This window comes from Vanessa atalanta, chromosome Z (genome assembly GCF_905147765.1).
Source record: "Vanessa atalanta chromosome Z, ilVanAtal1.2, whole genome shotgun sequence".
In the NCBI taxonomy this organism is placed as follows: domain Eukaryota; kingdom Metazoa; phylum Arthropoda; class Insecta; order Lepidoptera; family Nymphalidae; genus Vanessa; species Vanessa atalanta.
The window spans coordinates 14,164,703-14,191,311 of record NC_061902.1 but is presented as its reverse complement, the minus strand read 5'-3'; the positions used below and the strand labels follow the sequence as shown (position 1 = coordinate 14,191,311).

Here is a 26,609-nt window from a genome sequence, read left to right as displayed (position 1 = left end):
TAACCCCAATGAATACATATTATTGACTTGTGTTGTCGTTGGCTGGATGAAAGGAAATCTTTTATTTAATTTAGTACAATGTATTGTAATACGTCATATTAATACATTTTGGCTATCTACATCATATGAACTCTAATTTTAAGTTACAACACGCTTAAGATTACCCTTCGCGTATCAATAGATATAATCATTCAATTGTAAAAAATACATTGGTAAAGAAGGCATATTATTCGATACAAGATTATATTGATGATAAAAAAGCGTGGAGTTAATGCTTGTTGACTTCCAGGCAGGAGACATTACATACATATATAATTGTATTTAACTAACATTACTGTATTTTTAGATATTGAAAAAAAGTAACTACTGAGTTTCTTGCCGGTTCTTCTCGGTATAACCTACATTCCGAACAGGTGGTAGTTTTACTTTAAATAGTTTGTTAAATGACGATTCAAAGGTGCTTATAAAAGCCTACTTGAATAAAGTTTAGTTTGATTTTGTTTTTTTTTTTGAAATATTAATTAATTAATGACGACTGTCATTATTTCGTCAAATTAGTTTTAACAATTAAAGTAATGAATTTAAAATATTTTCGTAAGTTACTCATATATGCCAAATAATATAAAATATAATACAAAATAATACAAGCTGTATTAAAGTAATCCGTATTTCAAATTTAGAATCCTCGTAATTCTATATTTTCCGATCGACGTCACTGATTTACAAAGAAATCTATCTTTAGCCTTTATGGAAAACATTGTATCAATTTTCTTTTCATAAAATATTTCATTTATTTAATTCGATTCAATTTTAAAATTTATAAAATGTCATTCGAATATATGTAGAACTATCAAAAATACATAGACACGCTAATTATTTAGATCTTTCCGGTGATATGATTTTGACGGAAGGTTAAGCAATCTCTTAAGATACACATATTGTTCTGAAACATAACGTAACTCGGTTGGCAAATGTCATATTTGTGTCACGAGGCTTCGCTATCGGTGATCTTAAACGTTGTCGGTAGTGAGTGGGGTGGCTTGGTGACCACACGCCGCTGGCTGGTCAGTTCTTCTTGTGTTTGTGGTTGCGTGTGCGCGTCTCGTCGGTGCTTTGGAAACTTTACCGTAAGTTTTTATAATCGTTATTCTTTTTTAATGTATTGAATTATACATATTGTTTTTTTTTTTTTAATATATGTGGATGCTCTGCGAGTTGTTTAAGCTAGCACGGCGATATTTCATTTATATTACTTTAATTTATGTGTATTTTTTTTCTGTGATATATATTGAAATAACTTTTTTTATTTTCTTATTATTATTTTTGACTTTTTATCTATATTATATTTAGGCGGACGGGTAAATGAGCCTCCTTATGATAAATGGTAATCACTGTCCATAGACATTGACGCTGTAAGAAATTTTAATAATTCCTTATATTAATGCGCCACCGACTATTTATTTTCCTTGTTTCTGTAATTGGCTCATGTACACTTCAAACTAGAACAGAACAATACTAAGTAATACTGCTTGGCGGTAGAATCTACGATGAGTTTTAACTACCTAGACGGACTTCCACAAAGTTCTACTACCAAATAAATATATAAAACGTTACATAATTTTGTCCATTAGCACTGTTTTACAATTTTATTAATTATTCGTGTTTGCTATTTCTGTTTATCATATATTTCTGGTAAAAATATTTGTTGATTCAAATCCTTTGTTCTGCTTTTAAAATGATTAAAGGCTTTGATGTTTATTTATTATACATTTATACTACATACGTTAAAACGAGTGTAGGTGCTTTAAATCATGCTCACTAATACTAATTAATCTCTTAGTAGGCGTTTGCGTGGAAACTGATGAAACTAAGCCTTAGGTTTTTTTTTGCTCAAGGATTTAAAAATTAAAAATAATAATTTAAGTAATTAGTATATACAAACATTAAATTCATTGTTAATTATGTAAATACTGCTCTACTTTAACAGATTATGAAATAATAGAAATATGGACTTTGTTCTCACCAAAATATTTGGAAAGTTTCTCAATGATCAGTCGGTGTTTGAGAATTTTTAGACTGCATGATCCCATATGGAAGAATATACTACCTCCTTCCATTTTTTTTCTTACATGTTCTTGTATCCAAAACAACGCTATGTGTCTATGAGTATACATGCAGATAGACATTCAGTAAACATTTTCTCAGAATAATTATTGTCCATATAAAAATAGGTGCTATAGACAATTACTAATAATCATTAAAAGCCTTCCAGTTTACACTTATACTATATAATATAGTATAGGAATATAAAATAACTTGTAACATATATGTAATTATTATATGTAATATAATTATTAATAATCATCACGAATATTAATCGATATATTTTTGTCGATGAATTTAATAATTATTAATTATCTTATATTAAATTTAAAAAGTAATTATATTATTTGTCGACTATATTGTAATGAGATTAATACTTTATCAAGGTATTAAAAATATTTTGTAATACTTTGTAAAGGAAGTAGATGATTTTAAACTGTCCCAATATGCTGATATACTCGTCGTATAATAAGGTAATACCATTCCCTTTATGTTTGCGAGATAAAAAGGAATCCAGTGTTCATTTTGCGGCTTATATATTAAATACCCTTGATCGGTCTTTTTGCAATACTCCATAGATAATCACCACCCGATATAATGAGATATTTCATATATGTATATGTTTTAATTAAGTATTCACTGAACCTCTGCTCTTTTCGCATTTCATATCAATGAAAACTAATATTGAATGTGCATTGTTTTAAATTCATAAGTATAAACACTATAATGGCGTCGGTTCGATGGGTGAGCCAGTATAATTTTGAGCACAAGGAATATGGACGACGAGCACGACGGATTGACAGCGGAAGAAATGTTTTATATTATCATTCGCCTTTAAAAAAAATACAAAAAACGTGATCAGAAGTCAGAGTCTATAATGCTTTATAGTCGACTTACTAGTCCATAAAAATGCATAATATTATCTGAAAATTACCTTTCCTAATAAATGGTTAATCAATAAGATTGAATATTTTATTGTGTACAGATTAATATGTAAAACAAATAAATTATTAAACTTTATAATGATAAAGTGTACATTAATAAATTACAAATAAGAAACGAATTTAATACAAATTACAGGATTGTTTACACATACATCTGATAATTCGGATTATTAAAATTTATTGCGTGCATTAAAATTATTGATAAAATAAATATTTACTATTTAAAAGAAAACTATAGGTACTCATAATGGAACAATTATATCATCATGTGGCATATTTGATGGTAGAGCTTTGTGCAAGCTCGTCTCGGTATGTACCACCCACCTTTATATATTCTACCGTCACACGGCAAAATAAAATGAGCCAGTGTACCGGACACAAGATGTCCCTCAATATAATAACATCTTAGTTTCCAAATCTGTAACGTGTAACGTTGTAAGGGATAATGAATATTTCTTAAAGGCCATGAAGTTACTAAGATTCAAATCAAGCAAATAGTGTTCCAAATTATTTGGAGAATAGTACTATAGCCTGTTCCTTTCAGCCGGATTTTAGTGGACAGGGTTTTAGGTCGCTTTAATTTTCATATTATCGCACAATTTAATTATGACCAAAACGGATTTCCTCACATCACAACTGTTCCTCAACTAAATTATTACAGAACTCGGACATATAAATTTGATGGTGTAAATTTAATTATTGCTCTATCCTCACACCAGTCTGAACTAGTCTAAACTTGTACAAGAATATCCGTTCCATCGGAATAACAATGATGTATTAATACATTGTATTTACGTGTAAATTCGTATAACCTGTATACGAATGCTTTCAATTAAAGGATTCCGAGATAGACGATGAATATATCTAGATATATTTGGTCTCGATGATGGTTAAACTATTTCAGATGTTTGCATTTGGGTGGGAGTGAGTGGTCGTATTCACTAAGGGTACAGCTTGGGGCGTACATTATAAAGCAACATAGCTTAGATATACACTGCTTTTGCAGTTCAATCAGGGACTAGTGGACCAGGAAACTGTCTGTAAACAGATACATAGTTAACTACAGCATTTGTACCATCACTGATTTATTGACAATGTAGTTCGATATTACGAAAAAAAAACACACATAATATTACATCGATAAAGCATTGCGTACAGAGCGTAAAACTGCCGCTCATAATTCGCAAGCCACGTTGTTGGACACTGATAACTGTCTTCGACGAAAAGATTACACCTCCACTTAGACTGAACTCATCCATAACTAGTGAATCGATGAAAACACCGGAACGTTATGTAAACATAACATTTTTACAAGACATACGGTGTAGCATGATTATAATTAGTTGGAAAATTTGCATATATAAAATCATATTAATGGTCATAAATGCAAACAGAATTTAGAATATATAAACGGATGACCATCTGAAGTAAAGGAGACACGTCCAACAAAAAGTTTGGATCTCTGAGGTAGAAAGATAGTACGACTATAAAAATAAGCCGCCTTGTAATATTGATCCTTAAAGGCGATTGCAAACGAATGTTACAGTTAAAAAAATTATTATTTTATAAAATCATTACTCGCCCAAAATCTCGTCTTTAGAAGACTTGGACTTAGGAAATCGTGAAAGAAACTCTGGTCTAAGAGACCGCGTTCGTTCTGTCCATTAAGTTACTTATCATAGTCTTGTTTAACACTATTTGTTTACAGATCCATTTTGTATTCAGTTAAATAGCACAATGCTATGCTAATAACGGAACCGTACTCCTTACACCGCATACGGGTTTATTTCGTTTAGAAATGTAAAACATCGATTATGCCATCAATTGACTCGATACATCGATATGACTTTAAATTGATCGATAGACATTGACATTGACCTTCTCGTTTAAGCGAATTACTCTACGTGACTTTGAGAAAAACATTTAACCTTGTCAACCATTTAACAGTGGCTATTATTTCTAAAAATAAGAAAAGAATGTGACTTTTTGCAGAAAAAACACTTCTTAACGTCTAATCGATGTTTTTTGAGCTGCTGTTACTGTAATGTTAAAACGTCGATTCATTTCGTAGAATACAATAGTCATTTAGCGTGAAATATTCGAACCTAATAATACTTTTGGTCTTGGATTCGACGCGAACGACTGAAATTTGAACTTAAATTAACTTATTGATGTATAAGTTTTTCGAAATTATTTTGATTGATTCGATATCGTCATTGATATAAGTTGAAGATACGTATGAGAAGTATACACAATACCAGTGAATGATGAATTTAATAACATTTATTTATTTTATTTGAAATAATGTTGAATTTCCCACGTAACCGTCCTACCGACTTGGCTAATTAACAATTAAAAATATTGATTAATATTATCTTATACATTCCGAAACAATCGATCGAATAAAGAGATTGTTATTTTGAACGACGCTAATGTAGAATATTCAAAATTTAAAAAGATTAATTAATTTCTATCGTTAAACTTAATTTAAGAGAATACAAAAACAAGAGAACGTCTACAAAGGATACTTAAAAAAAAAAAAAAAAGAAAATTACATTTACCTTACAACCTGTGAGGTCCTACAGCGTTAAAAAGATCAGCATAGATGGATGAAAACATCTTGACAGCTTTTTCGTACAAAAATAAGAATACTTTTTTTATTAAGAAAATTGTTGTAACAAAAGAAAATTTCACCCGTAATTTTATCAGTTCACTATGGAAAATGTCTTTTAAAATGTTAATGGCATATTTAAAGGAAGTTCTTTATACGTAAAGTAATTTTATAGGCACTCTAGCATAATAGAATAATATTCATTTAAAAAAAAAACGGTAGAGTGATGAATACTGTTCGTACTATGTAGGATTGAAACTTGAATGCTGTTATTCTATTTTCAAGTACAAGACTAACGATTTTAAATTTCGTCCTTTGAAGTATGTACTCACTAATCCCATTGAAAGCTGTATATCATGTCGCACACCCACATGGCTCGGGTATTGATTAATATGAGGTTCACTTAAAATAACGTATGTAGTTAAGAAACACCACATTTTGTTGAGTTGTATTTCGATTTTAAGCAAAAATGAAAATTGTTTTTTTTTTTTAGATTTTTTTTTTATAATGTTCTTTTGTTATTTGTATAAGGCCAAAAAAATCTCCTACACTAATGATGCTATTATAAATTAAATAAAATAAAAAATATAAATTACGCAAAAGCATCATTAGTATCCTTTAAAGTATAATTAGGAGAGAAAACATTAATCGCACGACATTTCGCGTAATATATATACTCTCGCTGTCAATCCAAGACGTTGGTTAGTAGTATCCGGCCGAAAGTCGATATCTAGCTGATCCCGAAGCCGATTAACAGCTATCGCCAAAACTTTTGAGTGAAGCCGAAGGTTTAATCATCCTAAGAAATTCAGTTCATGATTGGATAAAAGTGACTAATTAATGTTATGATGACTGTATAAAAAAAATAACGAAATTAATAAAACAACTTTGTAAAAACACGTCAATAATAATAATAATTCGAAATAATATCAATTATACTATTTATTTACGTATAATTAATTTAACACTTGCAAAAATATGTATATATATATAAAAAAGTGAAATTCGCTACATTATCTTTGTAACTAAGCTTCTCAGAAACTTCTTAAGTAAAACCATATTGATTAGATTGTTTTTGTTCTTTTTAGAACTTGTTTTTTATTCACTAGAGATGGATTCCGGTTGGCAATCCAGTTTGAGCTCGGCCCTTCCATTGCATTTTGGCGCCATCGTAACAGTTCATTCGGTTATTAAAAATCTTCAGCTTCGGCCAAGATTTTGATCCAACAAAACTTCGGCCAATATTTTGATATATACACAATGATGCAAATTGTTATTTTTATCCTAGACGTTATCGTTGGCAATAAACGAACCACTACACCAACGAAGTCTACGAAGATATAGCGAATAGTTATCGTGACGAGAAATAATTAATGTCATCGAGCGCACGTCAGCGTTACGCGTGGAGAAGAAAGCGAAGACTTCCACATCAATTAAAATTACTAACACGCCGTACTTTACACTTTGTTAAAACACGCGAATACTTATAATATATTAGGAAAGAAAATATATGACGCAAGAATTGTTCGAAATGAAAGTTATGCTGATACGGTTGTATTTGCAACAATGAGATTGTTGTTCGATGCCGTTTCGAGATCAACCACTAGATTGAATTAAGAATTTGCTTGCATTTTATGAGATATTCGAAAATGTATTTTGCGTTGGGACAATAATAACAGGTACAACTCTGATGTTTGAAATCGTTTTGGATGGTTAAATAACGTTATTTTCATAATAGCTTATATTATTCCGCAAATGTAACTTTTGTTATTATTATATAAGTATTTTTACTTTTACAAAATATTTCTTTAAATTATGCTATTATAAAATCGCATAATAAGCTATTGTGTTAAGTACAAAAATGTACGAAATATATATTTTTTTATTTTATTAATCTTAACAATATTATAATTATTTAGATGGATGCGTGTTACGCAATCACCGAGTTAATGAATGGATCGCAATATATTTTGGCACGGAGATAGATTAGTTTGAATAGTGCATAGAATACTTTTATACCGGAAATATGTCATATAATAAAAACGCGGTTGAAGCCGCGTTCGGAAATTAGTAACTAATAATATTTATGACAAAACATTTAAAAAACGGATAAACATAATTTATTGGGCTTGTTTTGGCGCCGCGTCTCGAAGCTATCGTTTTCTTCAATATTATACAACTTTCATATTGTAATTTAAAAGCATTTACTGCCGTTAGGATTAACGTCCAGTTATTGGCTCATGATTTCCTCTCTATTTTATTGCGCTCGGATTAGGTATGCACATTATAATGTACTCCGCAATAATTTTATATACATTTTTGTGCAAGAGATAAATGTATAATAACCATATTGAACAGCAAAATGATTATAAAATATTTTTAAATGTATGGTAAAACTAATAGTTCTTACTCGCGGCTTTATTTTCCTTTATTTATGTCCTCTACATGGCAAGAATCATCGTCGCACGTAAAACCGACCAAAATATTATAATGAATACTGTGGTGAAAAAATACACTGAAAATCCAGCGATGCCATCTTCGCCGCAGCTAAGTTAGTGCAGATGTAGCAGCAGCTTTATCGCATTAAACTGGGAGAGCCCGAGCAGCAATAGCACGGAAGCGTTATTGCGTAAGGCGTCTGAATAATTTCTCTAACGCGATTCGAACTCGCATCGCGCATTCTTTGATCGTTCTGAGCGTTACCGATTGACATTATTTTCTATTACGTGTTTTTGCTTACCAATAGACTATGTGCTAGTGATCTCACTTCTTTACTTAAGTGAAATTTTAAGTCTTGTTGTGGTCGTTCAAAATATCCGCTTAACGCAGAATAGTTTACTTGTAGCTCAGGAAAGTTATTTAATAACGAAATTGAAGACTAAAGCAATTTTATCATTATTAAGCTTAGTGTAAACAACGTTTCGTATGATACAATCGGTGGATCAAAAATATTTCGTGAAGAGGTATGTTTTCAAAGTAAGATTGACAAAATTCTATATGACTTTAAAATATATCTTTACGTAAATATTAATAAGATTGAAAAAAATCTAAGGCATGTATGGTTGAAAGTTTCTTGATCATTCATGCCAACGCTATTTTAGGGGTTAGAATGAAACTTGGCACGTAAGTAGAGTTTCCTTTTTAATAAACAGATAATTAGATAAGGATTTTGTTCACGCCTCGATCCTTTTGGAAATAACGTTGAAAGCAGACTCTACAACGCTGCTCTAATGCGGGTTATGAGGTTTTATCGCCAAACACGATATGAATTACAAACAGAAATTAACCAATCAGAATTTCAATGGTGCTCATACGGATTTGAACTGCAAATGTCACATTCAGTGATCTGGGCGTGAATACCTAAAAATGGTCTTGTAATATATATATACTTTGTTGACTAGCCACTACAAATCTGTGTTAAAAGCTAGTTCATGATATTAACAAAAATAAAAAGGTTTTATCCATGCTACAACTAGATAGAAAGCCCAAAATACTGTTACTTTCCTCTACACACATAGAGAAGCTTTTAGGGATTGATAAAAACAGTTCTTAAACAAGCATTGTTAAAACTGTTCATCTATATCATACGGAGATAAAGTTAAGAATAAAAAAAATCATAATCAGAATGAAAATATACTCTATTCAATGTAAAAGTAAGTGTTTGATAATTGTATATTTTTAGCTCTTTGTGTAAAAACGCAAACCCATCTGGGATAGCAGCATCTGATCGCTTAGCATGTTCTATTGTTATGTTCCGGATTGAAAGGTGAGTAATTCAGTGTATTTAAAGAGACAAGTTTCAAGAATCTAAGTTCCTTAGGGTGACAGTAACAATGTCTATAATACAATAAACATGAAATTAAAAAAATAACTGCATAAATCGTACACGAACAATTGAGTTATATTATGCTGTTGTTCAACTGCTATTGTTAGCGTTAGTACTCGCCTTCTTATCGTCTACTGTAATGAGAGACAAGAAATAAAGGAAATCCGAGTCCTCACTGCAGGCAATTTTATATACGGTCATTTTTCATCGTTTGCTATTGGATATTCCGTTTGTAACGTCGTTGCAATAGGTGCATAAAGCATAACAAAGGCAATGATTGGTTTAATAAAGATTCTTCAGCTTCAGGTTTAATAAAGCAACTTCACTATAATTTGTGCATCAAAAACGTCACAAGTAAGTATAACAGGGCCGAATACTGATGACGAGCGGTTTGATACAAATTATTACTAGCCCGTTTGGCCTAGTGGACCCAATATGCGAATATTAATCACAGATTGTGGGTTTAAATTCAGTGTGTTTTAATTTGAAGGTCAAAGGTAACATTGTTTTTGAAACCCAAAAGGGAAGCAGCGGTCTACCAGCCTTCTAGCTTTTTTTTTTTAAACAAGAGCTCTTTGTTTAGCAGTGTGATATTTATGAATAGAATTTAATATACATATATTTTAATTGCGCTTATAATTATTAATGGAATTTACGTTAGAACATAAATCACATTCAAATGACCACGGAAGTACTTGAAGTTTTATAGAAAAAACCAAAAGGAGTGTTCTCACCGACCAAATAAAAATTAGATTGCGTCATACCAATCATGATACCTTGAAAAAACCAATTAATTTAAATAAAAATGCTGTATTTAGGCCTTTGAAATCATTACATAATGAATTACCAAAATAATATTTATTTTTTGCCGTCGAATTTTAACAAAAGTGAAATATATTTAAAAGGTATGTAAAATAATACCTTTGTACCAAATATCAATTCGTGCTATATGCACACGGTCGAATACGAGATTTTATTTTGTTGGATTGATATGATATTCACCAAATAAAAACTCATCCTCTTTGTTTCAATGTTAGTGCTTTATATTTATTGGCTTTAGTTAATAGTCCGGTTGCAAGGATTTAATCCACTCATCGATCTAAAGCCAGAATTTGTATTAATATAATTTGATCCAACATTTAGTAGCGCATAAGGGGTTTATATTTCTTATAATACCAACGCCAATGAACAGACATGACCATTGACTTTCCATCGTATGACCTATTGATTCGTCCACCTACACCAGACTATTTTACAGTTAATAAAATGAACTCCTATATCAAAGATGACAACGCGATGACGTCAGAGTCTTAAATTATCAGGAGCTCAATCTATCTGAAAGGTCAAGTTTTCGAGTTAAAACCTATTTAACTCTTCATTAAAATTGACACAATGATTTACAAGGAAATTGGTCTGAGGAAATTCAAGCTACATTTCAAATTGCTAATATCAAAGGTTCCAATGAATATAAGCCTCAGTCTTTACTTAAATCGATTTAAATCGGAATATTTAAAAAAAAAAAACTCTAAATTTAAATTTTGATTACAATTGCTAAGCGCTATTAAGATTACAGTGACAAATTAAGTAAATCGGATTAAATTTATTTGCCATCATATTATCGGCGTGAAAAAATTAGTCATGAATTATTCAAAAGTGAAATTTGATCGAAACATACCTAGTCACGTATTGCATTTCGTATAAGCTCAATATCTTCTCTTTATTATTAACATATCTATGTATATTTTTAAGACGCTTAATATTGTTATTATTAACATTTATTATTTAATAAAACCTACTCCGTAAAACATATACATATGACATAGAACGATTCTGGCTTATGTAATTTATAGAATATTTTCGTTTGGTGATTTTATTGTTCTTAGTGATTACTAGGTACTCAGTAAAATTCATATTGCGAGGCGACGTTAAAACTCGCCATTTAAAAAATACTTGAAAATAAACAATTGAATAAAATATTTTAATTTGATTGAAATATAGATAGTTCGTGACGGACATATTAACCGTTATTAATCAATGGATTTTGCAAGTGCTCGGGATGTAGAGCCATTAAAGGTGCGCTCGTTTGCGCTTTCCAACTTGTTCACGGTTAATTCCAGAGATAATCACTAATTGTCGGAGCTTATAACATGCTAATATTAGAGCAAATTGAATTATAATAGTTTCCTGCAACGTTATAAAACCTCTAATCGGACTAAATTGTTTTATTATGGGCATATTGAACATAGTATTTTTAATCATCTTTATTAATATTGTAAACAGGCAAAAGGTATTTGTTTGTATATAAAATAAATCACTGGTAGAAAGCTAAATTATTTCTGAGTGCTACTAAATTATATTTAGATATATTGTATCATTTTCTTTATCAGTAAATTACGCCCGTGCGAAGCCGAAGAGCATGGCGAGTATTGTATAATAATGTATAAAACATATTAAATCTCATCAAAGTTATTAACACTGCAATTTGAAACGTTTGATGAAAAATAATAACTAGAATAGTAAAAGCAATGATTTTATAATGATTAAAGTTTCAAAATACAATTGTTTAAAAATATAATATGTAGGCAATATTGTAAAACAGAATCATTGCAATATTTTTCTCATATTTATAAGCAGCTTTCAACGTTTATAAATTAAAAGGATACTCGACATTTAATTGAGATATGAATTGAGCGAATAAAATGTAAAAACAAATTAAATACTCCAATAACATTCGTCCTGAATTGATTCGAATCTCGTACTTTGATTGAGGTGGATTATTAACTGGGTCATGACGGTTCTTAAGATACTTTAGAACTGTTGAAATATTTTTCTCAATACCTATTTTGTTTTTTTTTTTTTATAACAGGAAGCAATCGCCGGTTTGGAACGTCACTGAGTAGATCGTAAATAAATCGCATTCGTTGTGATATCAACTAAAGCGGATACATTTGCAATGTATCATGTAATTAAAACGTATTTAATACATGCGTATGTTTGGCGGTATTCAATTAATATTAATATAAAGAAAATTTGTTTGATTGAAAGTCGAACTTCACTTTAAAGTTATTCAATTCATAATTGATTTCATTTATATCACAATCTGCAGTAATTTAAATCATTTATCGTACAAACTATATGAATCATAGTAGTATCAGAATTACCAAAAGCCTTTAAATGTGTACGTTACGACCTTCCCTTTTAACAAGAAGACTTCGTTAAACATTTGACTGTTTTCCATACGGCATTTGAATGTTCCCTAATAATTTGCTCCTTCAGCACCGAGCACGAGATGAATTATAAACAGAAATTAAGGACATGAGGTTTGAACACGCAATACTTTGTCAAGATTCGCTTGCCCTCCCCACGGGTAACTCTCTTATCTGATTCATAATACAAGTTAGACAACTAACATTGTTACAGCCATAAAACTATATCGAATTCAAGTTTTTATAATAAGCCGTAAACACGTTCGATTGTGTAATATAGATTTTTGGTAATCGTTCAAAGTGTACATATGTCGCAATGGTGAGGCGCGTTTCTCGAATAACGCTTAATGTCGGTCACCCGCGTGGTCAGTGAAGCGAGGCGGTGCACAGGCGAACGCGGATGCGTGTTTTGCACGTAATACCACTTTTCCCTCGGCGCCCGTTCGACTGTCTGCCGTAACCGCGCCTTTATCTCGTTAATCTTAACTTTCATACATTTTACTAGCTATAAACTTGACACTGTCGGATATGCTAAGCGAAAAACGTGCAAATGAATTTTTCGTATAAGTAATATAAGTATTTAGTGAATTAAATGCTGTCAGATAATGTGGTCGGGACGGTAATTCGAAAAAGGAGGTTTTATTAAAAAAAATAGCAAATAGAATAATAGGAAAAAAATTTAATGTTTTTTGAAGTACAGTCACGCCCTTTATATTACCCTATTATCTAGTGCATACAGCAAAAACTTTAATAAGTATACATTACTGTCGGTCCTGGGAAATTTCTAACGTTAAACATAAATATAAGCAAACAGAATAAAATTACAACCAAACCGGGGTTCTTTGCTCTATCTAAGAAAAAGAAACTTTAATGACCATGACGTGACGATTTACTCACTCAATTGCTTGTATATTCAGTTTGAAACAATTTCCCAGTAACCACTGACTCTTAGTGGGTGACCATCAGACAGACATTGGCACCTTAAGAAATATAAAGCATTCATTGTATCACCGATGCGCCACCAGCCTTGGAAACTAAGATGCTAAGTCCCTTGTGTCTGTAGTTACATTGGTTCGCTTACCTTTCAAACCGAAACACAACGCTAAGTATTGCAGTTTAGCGGTAGAATATCTGATGAGGTATCTACCCTGACATGCACAAACCCTACCACATACCACCGTAAAATAATACCTGAAACTTGACTACATCGCTTTCATAACAAACTAATTGATTGATTATTATTAAAAATCAGTATTTAATTATACTTATTATTTAATTTAAGCTAATAAATATATTTTATTACGAATATATATATCCGTTATTAAATCATACTTAATGGATTTCAATGATTGTATCATAACAAAGGAAAGCTTATATCCCTACTTCGAAAACGTAATATTTTATTTATATTTTTATTATACAATTTATTAAGTGATATTTCATGTTCGAATGTAGCTGAATGTAATTAATAAATACAACGATATATATAATTAAGTAAATATTGTTTCAGAAGATGCGGATAATAATATTGTGTGCGTCGTTAGTGGCGGTGATAGCAGGCGAGGCTGACTGGCATCCTATTATACCGGATACGCCACTCGCTTATTCAACTTATTCAAAGTCACCTGAAAGATCTTTGGACGCAAGGTAATATAATATTAATTTGAGTATAATGATATAGCACTCTCTAGCGAGCTACGTCATAAACAGGGTACCGTTCTACTTATTTATTATTATTTACGACACGTCCGCGACTCTATTCCTCTATTCCTCATTCTAAACATTATTAGAATAAGCCTCCAGTTTATAATTACTAGATGAAAATGGCGCAGAAAGGAAAACTTTTAAGACATGTCTCGTTGGATTTGTAAGTAAATCTTTATACAGAATCGACATTTGATACTCTGATAGGAGACTTCATAACTTTAAAGCATGTACAGACGATACAAACAACAAAATATTATACGGTTTTTATTATATATATTTATTTAATATTATCATACGTTTGTTTATTAAAGGTCGTAATTTACATTCAATCATTGCGACTAATAAAAAAAATTCAAAGAGTAATCATGTATGCTTCAACTTACCAATCGTTATTTGATGCGATCGAGTAGATAATTTTATCGGCGGTCTTAGATATAAAGATTAAAGTTATAGATTTAATTTAATATATATATATATATATATATATATATATATATATATATATATATATATATGTAAATACTTATACGAATGAAGTCTCTACATATGAAGAGCTGGCAAAATTTCTATTATACAATTGAACGTTGAAACTCGTTACAGTGTTGACTTTCAATCTAGTGACAACATTAGTCAGGGGAAAGATATCCTTGCTTTATTTATAACTATATTATTTTTATTTGATAGGACTTTATAAAATACTAAAACCATTTTTTAATAACATAAAGAATTATAATGAATCTGTTCTATTTCAGTTCTCAATTGAAGATTGTTAATCGAAGACCGCTCCAACCTAGACCCCCTTCGTTCACACCCAACAAGGCATCGAATCTATATAACCCAGCCCCTTCACCTGGATCTGACTCCTGCAGTGTATACAAAGTATCTATGAACCAGGAACTGTTCTACCAGTACGTGGAATATGAAACGACACTTCCAGATCTTAAAGAGTTCACACTCTGTATGTGGACCAAGTTCCATAATCACTCAGAAGACCACCCCCTATTTTCATACTCGGGTACGTAAAAGTAAAGGTTTTCTTTTTGGTATATAAATCGAAGCTCATTCCACCACGCTACTCCAATGTGGAAAGTGTGGATATAAGTTTCTTCAACGCCCAACTTGAGATGAATACTAAACACAAATTAAACATATGACAATTCAGTGGTGCTTACCGAACCGAAATCAAAACTGGAATCTCGGCTCTTTTCTGGTGTGTACTTATGTTTCATGTACACTGAAAGCTATCTTAATGTGAACATAACCTAGACAATATAATAAGTGGAGAGTATAGGTCGTTAATAATTCTCTTTGAATTTCCAAACTGTTGTGGTAACGCTTTATGCAGTACTCATATTATAAGCGCCTTTATTGGAACGTAAGACGCCTTCCCACTATATTTCTTTTGTTTATTTTTATAATATACATTCAATGTTAAATTTAAGTAAATATTTTCATGCTTAGAATAAAAAAATCACGTGAGTTTTGGTGATTAATCGAATCAATTACGCAACGGGGCTTCAAGGAGCCGGGTCTGTTTTATCGTCAACTGTGAAGTGATATTCGGGACGCTGATAGTTTATTGATTTGATTTAAACGCTATTATATGATATGTCTATAAAACAGATTAACCTTTACACTGTTAATCGATTGTACCATTTAATTATAATGTTGTAATTTACCACACCTCCGTTGTAATAAATTCTCAACGTATACATATTTAGTAACTTCGTCGCGGAAACATTAGAACTGGTTTTAAAGGTTTGATCTCATTTCAAAATAACGAATCAAGTTAATAATATAGAAGCCATTTATACAAAATCTTCAAGTTTCTACACATTTAACAGTAAAAGTAAAGTTAACTTGTAAATGTTGCCCAATGCTGGACTTAGATGTCTTCGATGGTTTGATACTTATTAGACCAATCTACTCCAATATGGATTGGTGTATACACAATTATGTTTGTTTCACTTGGTGGTAAGGTGGTGGTGTTTATTCAGCTCTAGCTCTCGTCACATATGCTACCGCCAAACAACAATTACTGCTGTTGTGTTCCGAAGGTTGAGTGAGCCAGTGGAAAGTGTAACAGGCGTAAGGAACATAACATCTTAGTTCCCAGTAGTAGATTGCTTAATTTTTCGTATTTTACCCATGACCACATTACCACACATTTCACTGAAAAGAGATTTTTAAGATTTCGTCACGATGTTTTCCTTAACCGCTGAACGCGCGATGAATTGTAAACACAAAAGCATAATAAGAAAATTCAATAGTGTAACAGTTGCTTGATCTCGCAATCATAGTATAAGATTCACGTGTTCTGATAACTAGACAATGATGAAATTTACATTTAAGTTTTGAATATAAGACTTATGATGAAAAAACTTTTCACGTCAAATAAACGTCCATCATGACTTTGTTAATATTTTGGTTGTTTTAAGAATATCTAACATTCGTCGTCACCTTACATATAAATATAAAGGTTTACACACATTAATGGTAAGATTAAATTTACTCACGCGATAAACTTACCCTACCTATTGACACGTGTTACAAAATACAGTGTGGCAGTTTGAGGCAAGTTGCATAAGCGAAGTCGTGATCAAACCTTTTACACACCGCGAAATTTATCTATAGATTGAACAATTTATCCTAAGAGCAATTTGTTGGTAAATGACGCAGAATTGCTTTTCAGTTTCCTTAGAAGTGCTGGATATGTCTTTTATTTTACTCATTAATAAATACATCAATTTTAATATTTAAACGTTTTGTCGTTTATTTAAGAATTAGAACATACGAATTTTAAACGTAGATTGGGGTTTGAACCCAGATAAGCGCTAACGAATTTGTATGTGCTTCACATGTCATATCGTGATGAGCTAAAATAAAACGAGGAAACGCGCATTTATTGAATGCAAAACTGCATCAGCAACATATTTATACACCAATCCGAACTGGAACAATGTCGCGGAAAAAGCCTCAAACCTCTTTCTCAAAAGGAAGGAGGTGATTTCAATGCTACTTTTATTTTATGTAATAAGCATATCTAGCTTTATTATATCTTAAATTTTATACATTACTACATTCTTAGCTACTTAAATCTCGCTTCATGTTATGCTAAAAACATCAAAGGAGTTTTATTTGTATATAAGGTAAAGGATTTATATTTTCATTTTACAGGATATTAAGTGTTATAATAAAATACACGTGCTCTTCGGACACCGCATACAGGACACGTTTCACAAACAAATTACAACAAATCCTCTTACTGGCGTTTATTTAAAACAAGATTTCTCTTTAAGTTTTAATTTATTTTTCCACAACTATATACAAATATTATATGTAGCTGAATTTTAACAAAACAACAAACTAATCGGTTATTTTTGTAAACGTTATTTATCGGGTGTTTAATTAAACACTGATATCTCTGTCTATCATCATTGATTTGACATTAGAGAGAAGGAGACAACATTGTTGAACTACTCACCCCTGAATGTTTTTTAGGTAACAGCGACTTGAGCTGTCGTAATAGTCATTGATATTCAATAATATTCATAACTTAAGACGGCCTGGCAACGCAACCATGTCGAACTTACCGATTAATTAATATTACATAATTATAATATTTACATAATATTCTGTCCGTTCATTACATAAATGTAGATCAGTGGGTTAACTTGCAACGCCTTATTTGGAATAATTAGAATTGTACGCCTGCATTAATGAATAATCGTATCGATTCCAATTTTTCTGATCCAGCTGACAAATGATATTTCGACACAACGATTATTTGCTGTTGTTACGTGTTACGCATGCTATAATTGATATGACAGACTTTACACATTCAAAACACACACAATGAGGTTAATACTTTAAATTGGTCTATTGTAAATCAGTGAGCGGAATGTGTATGCGGATGATGTAAAATGAGTTTATGACAAACAATTCCACACAATCGCGATTCCTAAACAAGCTTCGTAATAAATTTGCTATTGTTATATTAATTAAAAATTAAATTTCTATGAATGTTCTAATAACGTTCATTTATATGTTATTTGCGGGTTTTGTTATACGATTTGTTCAATGTTTCGACAAAGTTATATACCATACAAGGGATATATACCAGCAAACCCTTGAGGTATTTAGTGAAGAATAAATTGAATTTGTAGATAATAAGTTAAAGCAAAATAAAATACACAGAATACTTATTGACGCCACGTTAGGTTCCGAGCGATACTAACCGACTGAACAATATATAATTCAGGGCATATGCGCAAGCATAGATTTTCTACTTCCATTATTTCATAATTCATTTGAAATTAATGTTTATGTACTTTCTGAGTTAGTTTATACACTACTAAGTTTTAAACTGTCGACGTCTACTGAGAATTTTGGCAGCAAATGAAAAAAACTATTTTATCCTGGTCTCTTCTGCCTGCCTGGTTGTAAACCAAAGACCAACCAACGAGTTCATTGAATAAAATAGATAAATAAAATATAACATTTTACAACAATATAAGGAGATAGATCAGATTTGTTGTTTGTGGATAAGTATGCACGCGGCGAGTTTGTTTTTAATATGATTACGATAAAAGAAATTGAAAATTGTTGGTATCGTTTTACAATAAATCCTTATAAGTATGCTTTTTAAAAGTTTATTTTTTGTGGGCTTTCTGTATCTCAATCCACAGGGTAATTTTAGGGCGGGATTATAGCGTCTTTATTTTTTAATAGAAATAAATTGAAATAAAAAGCTTTCACACTGAAGTGTGATTAGCTCTAAGCTCGCAAAATCTTTACCTGTAAATTATCTTCCAAGTTATTTAAAAAACGCTACATTTTAATCTTGCTTAAAAATGGAACATTTTTTTTTAAATGGAACATTTTTAATCAATATATGTACCATACAAAAAAAATGCTTCCAAATGTGGAAGATTTTGTGATATGCAAAAGTATAGCCTAGTTTACCAATGCTATAGTTTTGTATTGCTCTAAATTATCTATACTAATAATATAATGGAATCTGCATCGTTATATTTTTACTTGTAATTATATATTACGCAAGAGACGTAACTTCTTAGTTCCAATATTGGTGGTACATTGGTAATATTGACAAGACTTACAGCAGTAGATGCTGGTCGCTTACCATCGGGTGACCCACTTGCCCGTCCACCTACTTATTACAAATTAATATATATATAGGTATATACTCGAAATATTTCCATAATGATATATTTTAAACAATATACATTATTTTAATGCTAAACTTTTTTTTTTAGTCGGAGACAGTCCAAAGGAAATTTCGGCATGGATATCAAACACCAAAGAGGCGAGTTACTTCAGTATGGCTGTGCACGGACAGACATTTTTCAGACTCAACTATCCGTTGAAACTTAATACGTAAGTAAATTTATTTTTGATTTACGCAAAAAGAAATAAATACCCGAATACAAAATCAAATTTCATCAATCCATTCAATCTGCTTTCTTTACATTTATACGAAAATTATTGCTTAAAAACCCTTTTCATAAATAAAAGCCCAATCAGTCCGAAGAGTTCAATATCGTTGCCTTAAATGATCTCTACTACGTAAATTCTACTTAAAGTCTACGGTTTCCTTTTGATTTGATGCCCTAGTAGGTCTGAGGTTCTTAAGTCATTAGGGGAATACTTTGTAACAAATTCAAATAATTTAACATTAAATCGACTTTATTTATGCTTCTAAGAAAATAAATTACCATATTTCTATTACATCAGAAAACGATCGATGTTTAAGGCTAATAATTGAATATATAAAATTCTTTCTATATCTAGTAAAATAAATCGAAATGTTTTTGTTTTATTTGTTTAAGGGGTCCAAGTAGAAGTTACCAATTTTGGAAAAAGCTTAAATTATGTTCCAATTACTGTCCCCGTAATAGAATAATGTTGCCAGAAAAAATAACATTAATGCAAGGTTAATAATGACAACACTTATTTAAGTATTACGCTTCATCCAGTTATATTTACCATTATTAAAATACATTATTAATAATAAAATATAAACAAAACATCGATCTGAAATAGAAGCATTTTTTTATGTGGTGTCATCAACGTTATGTTTTACGGGCCGCAGAGCATAAAAGAGAGATAGAAATTCCTTAAAACAAACATAGCTATCAATACACCTCGATGACCTCCGTGGTCGAGTAGTGTGTACACCGGTTTTCAAGGGTACGCCACTCCGAGGTCCCGGGTTCGATTCCCGGCCGAGTCGATGTAGAAAAAGTTCATTAGTTTTCTATGTTGTCCTGGGTCTGGGTGTTTGTGGTACCGTCGTTACTTCTGATTTCCATAACACAAGTGCTTTAGCTACTTACATTAGGATCAGAGTAATGTGTGTGATGTTGTCCAATATTTATTATTTATTTATTAATACAGTTTAAAATAAATTGCAGTTCACATTGTGATTAGATCTGATAGCAAAAATCACTATAATTATAAACATGATTTACATTTAAAATATATTTCTTCTAAATTTAAATTTTAAATATCTTTCTTTCCAAAAAACCCTTCTGTATTATGTACCTGTAACCCTTATGTACATTCGGTACATATAAAAGATATAAAAACACAGGTTTCATCAGGTAAATAATAAATACTTTATAAATTAAATTTTTGTTATCGATTATAGATATTATACTGCTCCAAAATATTTTAACTATGTATTCGATTGCTTTATGGGCGCCAGTGGAATGTAAGCTATTGAATAACGTACTCGAAATATTAGCTTCATTTACCAAAATTGTGAATATACTCATCATGATTATCTGTATTTTCCCTTAAACATACACATTCGCTTTATACTGCCTGTATTTGAATCAGTGTGATTGCTCTGTGAATTTCTCTGTTATTATTGTTTTACGTTGTGTATCATTGACGAGAAAAGTTCACCTGGAGTGAAGTTTTAAAATTACACCATAAATGTAGTCTGTTATTGTTAAGAAGATTATTAAAATACTAGTGAAAATCGGGAGACGACTTGTTTATATATACAATTATCATGGCTGACCGTTGGATGGTAAAGTAGATCTCTAGAGTTCTCTATAGTTTTCAGTCAAGCTGTATCCATACATATGTGTCAACTTTCATGGCGATAGATCAAACGGCTATGATGTCTATTCATCTCAAAGAGATACAAGAACTGATATAGATATGCATTATACGGTATACTAAATAAAAATGAGATTAAGTAACATTTTAGATGGTGATTTATCTTAACACGTTGTAACCGAAGTAAGCAAAGCCCAGTCTCGTAGAATACGACGTGATTGATTTCTCAATATACGAGAACGGTGTATATGTATTCAAATTACATTTACGACAGACTATCAATCATGTGAAACAAAACAAAATCTTATTGCTCCAAGTCACTGTATAAGGATATAAGATCCGAAGTCAGCACTATAATATAAACTATATTACATACGTCACACGCATAATAACAACACCACTGAACTAAAGTAAGTTCGCAGTAGTGAAGCTGGTACAAACTTGTTGTAAGAGCTTAATGCGATGAAAGCGTCGAGAAACAAAACACGAACACGACACACGCGGAAGGCAACTCTAATGTAAACATGACGAAAGTGAAACGTCAACTGTAATTATCATTGTAGTCATGATAGAGTCGCAAAGTAAGCCAAATACTGGAATGTTTAAAGATTGATTCTACTAGTATGCGCCTAGAGATTGATATTACACAGCATTATTAAAATAAACATGAACACGTTGCGAGGAGTTGCATTTATTTATTGGCTAGTTGTCGCCCGCTGCTTCGCTCGAGTTTTAAAAAAAAAGTAGCTATGTCCTTCCTTGGAGTTCAAGTTTGCTTCATACCAAATATCAAATTCGGTTAATTAGTTTGGCAGTGAAAGAGCGACAGACAGACAGAGCTACTTTCTCAATCAAATATTAGTACAGATAAAACTAAAACTCAATCGTACCCTATAAAAAACAAAGTTTGTCAAACTGTATGAAATGATACCGAATTATTTTCCATTCATTGATATTTGGATGAAATAAAGCTTAGCAAACCACGAACGTACAAAAACAATATATTTTACTTTAAAATACTTCAGCATACTATAATAAAAAAAAATCATAGCAGGCAATCGATTATAAGCAAATTAAATGTAATTTAAGGATTTCATTCTTCATTTCAAAATACTTCGATGAGATTAACTAACATGCCTTTTACTTTTTTATCTTTAAAGGTGGTACCACGCTTGCCAATCGTGGAATGGAAGAACAGGCGAGTGGCAGATTTGGGTAAACGGTGAAAGAGTAGGAAGAGGTTTCCATAATAGGGTAAGTTTACATTTGTTATAGATTTAAAATATGAAATGTACGAAAATTGCAATTATATTATAACGTGTACGTAAATTGAGAACCAGTTGCCTAATACTGTTTAGCTCGCTTCATACCACACGTCGTAATTAGTTGAATTGAGTTAACTTTGACGGTATCAGTATCCGCCTGACCTCACTGACATCAATTCATTTATTTATACATTATATAAGCGCAATTAGTAATGTCATTTAAAATAAATATCACTAAAAGGAAATAAAAGGAACGATGCAATAGAATTGTGCAAAGATAATTGTCGTATTTATTTCTTTTAAAGCTGCGGAAAGACAACTACTTGACAACCGTTACCAACTTAACAGTTTCAATTGAGTTCGTATTTTATTTACCTCTAATGCTTATAGTCGTATTTATTAATTATCTTTTTAAACATTTACAGCTCGTTGGTCATATTATAAAAGGCGGTGGAACTGCAATCAGCGGTCAAGAACAATCGCTTTTGTATAAAAAGGACGAGGCACAGCCAATCATAAGTATGTGAAATTCCCAAATATCATAGCACCAAAAATTACCGTCAGTCGAAGTACATATTCAAATGATAAAATTAAAACCTCAATTTAGTATAGACTATTGACTGACGAAAATCAACCGTATAAGTTTATTAACAAATAAAACCCAATATTTATTTACATTGCAGAACAATCAGGTCTTATCGGTGAAATCACGATGCTGCAATTATACCATGTCGCTTTGACTGCCGGTAAAGCTCACAGGGACCACAAACATCATCACGTGCACCATTTCAAACATGACGGTACACCGTTCGAGACTTCTACAGAAGCTGTCACTGAACCACCACCGCCTCCAGCCACTCCTTTGGGCAACGGAAATTATTTAATTGGAGGACAATTACAGAGACCGGCTAATCTTAACTTGGCGCGTCCTCAACAACAAATGATACCTGTCCAACTTTCTAACGGTCTTCAGCTCCAACAAGAATACTCTAACGGACAACTCGGGAATAGAATTGTCTCGGAACAGTTTCTTAACAGTATTCAGCCCATTCAAAGTAATCAGTTTAATGGCAATATTCAAGGGGCTCACGTACCTCTAGTTGGTTTGTCGGTATCCCCAGTTGACCAAAGTCAAAGATATACTTCTAGACCTTTAGGACCAAGCAAAGGTACTACTGTCGTTTTATCAGGATCACTTCTCAATCCCGCTAATGTACAATATATAGACGAAACCGCCAATTCGCACAATTTGTTCAAAAGAGATTCTCACAAACGAGACAAAAGAGATAATCCCGAAAAGGAATTGGTTGAAGAAACTAGTACAGGTAAAAGCAACGAACTTTGTTTTTTTTTATAAACTATTCATCAAAATATTTACATGGCAAAGTTTTAATTTATTTTATTTAAATATTCAATTGACGCAATACGTACATAAAATAATATTAATATTGTGTAACAGGCAAAAAAGACAAGCGAGGCCTTGTAGCATTATCCGATGGATCTATTGTCGATGAAGCTTTGCTCAGTCCAGATGTACTCGAAGACAAAGAAGACGAGATATTGTTCCAACAGTCCCTACTCAATGGTTTAGCTGGCGTTGTGGGCAATCTACCAGTACAGAATTTACAAAGGAAGAATGTAAGACTTAACTACATAAATACAATCACGCTATATAAAGGTATGTAAAGGCTAAATAATAATAATTTTTTTCACATTTCAGGTCGATGAGAGAGAGCCAGCAGAGGCAGAAGTAAAAGCCGTGATGCAAGTTTGCAGCGGATGTACCTCTGAACCTTTCAAGAAAGCACTCGTTCTCTCGTGGAGATCAACCCCGAAGAAACTTTACAGTGGAGCACACTACTATAAAGGATTACCCATTTGTCGCGCATTCTAAGTACACACTGAAGCTTAAGTTCGAATTGTGATGTGGATAAAAATTCTCAAAGAGGATTTCAAGGTACAAAGCCGCCCGACCATTTAAACAAATTTCGTCTTCAGTACCGGTCTTGATCTATTTTATTTTGTTGTAGACACCGTTACAATAAATACCGTCAACACGTATTTAAATTTTAAGCCATAACTTAACCAAATTATGTTACCTTCGAAAGTACCATTAGTAATAAATCTAGCTCAAGATAATTACTCCATGTTATTGTATCATGACGATAGTTTTAATTTTAGATATATCTGTACTATTAACCTAACTTGCTTAGATTCTTATAATTTCCAATCTATCCGATTATTATTTTATATATTCTGTTTTGTTAAACCGGCGGAGAAATATTTTTGCATGTACTTAAAACTTGCCATCGCAATTTATTTATTGTAGTCGTAAGATAGTCTCGATAACTACATTTGTAATTTGTTTAGTACTAGCTGTAGGATTCTTACCAACCTGTTACCTTTTTTTTAAATATATTTTTTAAATATCATGTTCTTTTTAATTTTATTATTGATTATTTACAATCGTTCCCTTTTGAATAATGTTATCCTTTATTCCGTTTAATTTACGAGCTTCCATCCAAAGAGATGGAAGGGGGATTGGATTCCATTAGCAAATATAGCAATAAAAGGTATAATATTCAATGATGAAGTAAATTAAATCTACTATGTAACTACAACAGTTTCATTAATAAAATATATTATTATAGTACATACAAGGTGTCTATAGTATTATTAAACGAGACATTTCACCAACAAAGCGACGTTAGATCGTATTAAGATCTCAATGGTATTGTTTTACTGGGATGACAAAGTATAGCGGCAAGTTGACTTAAATACGTACAAGCTACAATACATAATTATAAGACGTTTAACGTTAATATATAATTAAAAAAAAAATTACATTACGTTATTTACTATGTTTGATGTGTTTTTAACAATATGAAGGGGATTCTAATTTAAATATCCGTTTATTCACGACGCTTAACTAAGCTGAGCTTAAAGATCTTTAAAATAAACACTTACTTTACATTTCAATCTACCTCGCACGTCTCATATTAAGCAATATTATTGATCTGAGCGATCATTTCTGTATCGTAAGGATGACTGTACCCCTTGTTCCACCGTCAGCGTAACTGCTAATGAGGACGGGACTAAGCAGTGTTTATATATTGAGTGTCTTTTCAATAATTAGCATCCATTGACGATTTTAAGCTATTTCAAATCAAAACAAGCAATCGACTATGAAATAGGTACTGTTCGAAATTACTATCAACCCGTCGAGGTGCTTGACCTGTGTGACCGATATTGCACTCGAATCGACTAACTAATAGTTCATATTTAACAAATTTCCTCATTAATCTAAAAGGAAATTTGTAATTACAAATGCATTCGCGAGTTAAAATTAAGCCGAGAATTAGTAAAAAATAATAATTTGTGAAATATTTTTCACCAATTTGCAGCTGCAGCAGCTTACAGCAGCAATTTCTTAATTTCGATCGTATGGTAAAAGTTCAGCGGTCTCACTCATCAAAACATTAATTTAAGTAGGTACATCACTTTGGAAGTGTATCGAGGCACTGTCGCGTTAAGAGCACAAAGTGAAATATAAAAGGTATACCTATATATCAGAAGCCACCTTGAAGCAGTTAATTTGTAATCAATCAAGTGCGGTACTGTTAAGTGTTCTTTAAAATACCTGCTGATAAGAGTCACGTCGTGTTGCGTGGGGGCAGCGCCCACGACAGCAGTACTGATATTAATTATGCATTATTTAACATGCATAATGATCATTCAGTAGTGTCTGATTATAGCTACAGTTGCCCACAAATGTTATTTCTATAATTACGTAATAAATAATTACGAAACTGTAGTGGGGCCAAATGATCGGCCACTAAAATCTGTTGTAGGGTACTA

The 26,609-nt window shown here is 31.6% G+C and overlaps 2 protein-coding genes across 17 annotated transcripts in view; one reads left to right on the top strand and one right to left on the bottom strand.

Annotated features, from left to right (window-relative positions):
- The window catches only part of LOC125076197 (coiled-coil domain-containing protein AGAP005037), a 212,572-nt gene that overhangs the window by 33,197 nt on the left and 152,766 nt on the right, over positions 1 to 26,609 (bottom strand). The window lies entirely within an intron of this gene.
- On the top strand, positions 1,060 to 25,183 carry LOC125076199. Of its 2 annotated transcripts, none has more exons than XM_047688247.1 (9): positions 1,060 to 1,127; positions 14,201 to 14,337; positions 15,150 to 15,412; positions 19,674 to 19,794; positions 22,647 to 22,740; positions 23,177 to 23,270; positions 23,435 to 24,076; positions 24,211 to 24,389; positions 24,472 to 25,183. In XM_047688247.1, the coding sequence occupies exons 2-9, from the start codon at positions 14,204 to 14,206 to the stop codon at positions 24,643 to 24,645; spliced, it is 1,701 nt and encodes a 566-aa protein (XP_047544203.1). In that variant the 5' UTR covers positions 1,060 to 1,127; positions 14,201 to 14,203; the 3' UTR covers positions 24,646 to 25,183. The 2 variants fall into 2 exon arrangements, with proteins under 2 accessions (XP_047544203.1, XP_047544202.1); XM_047688246.1 differs by having other exon boundaries at positions 1,080 to 1,127; positions 14,204 to 14,337.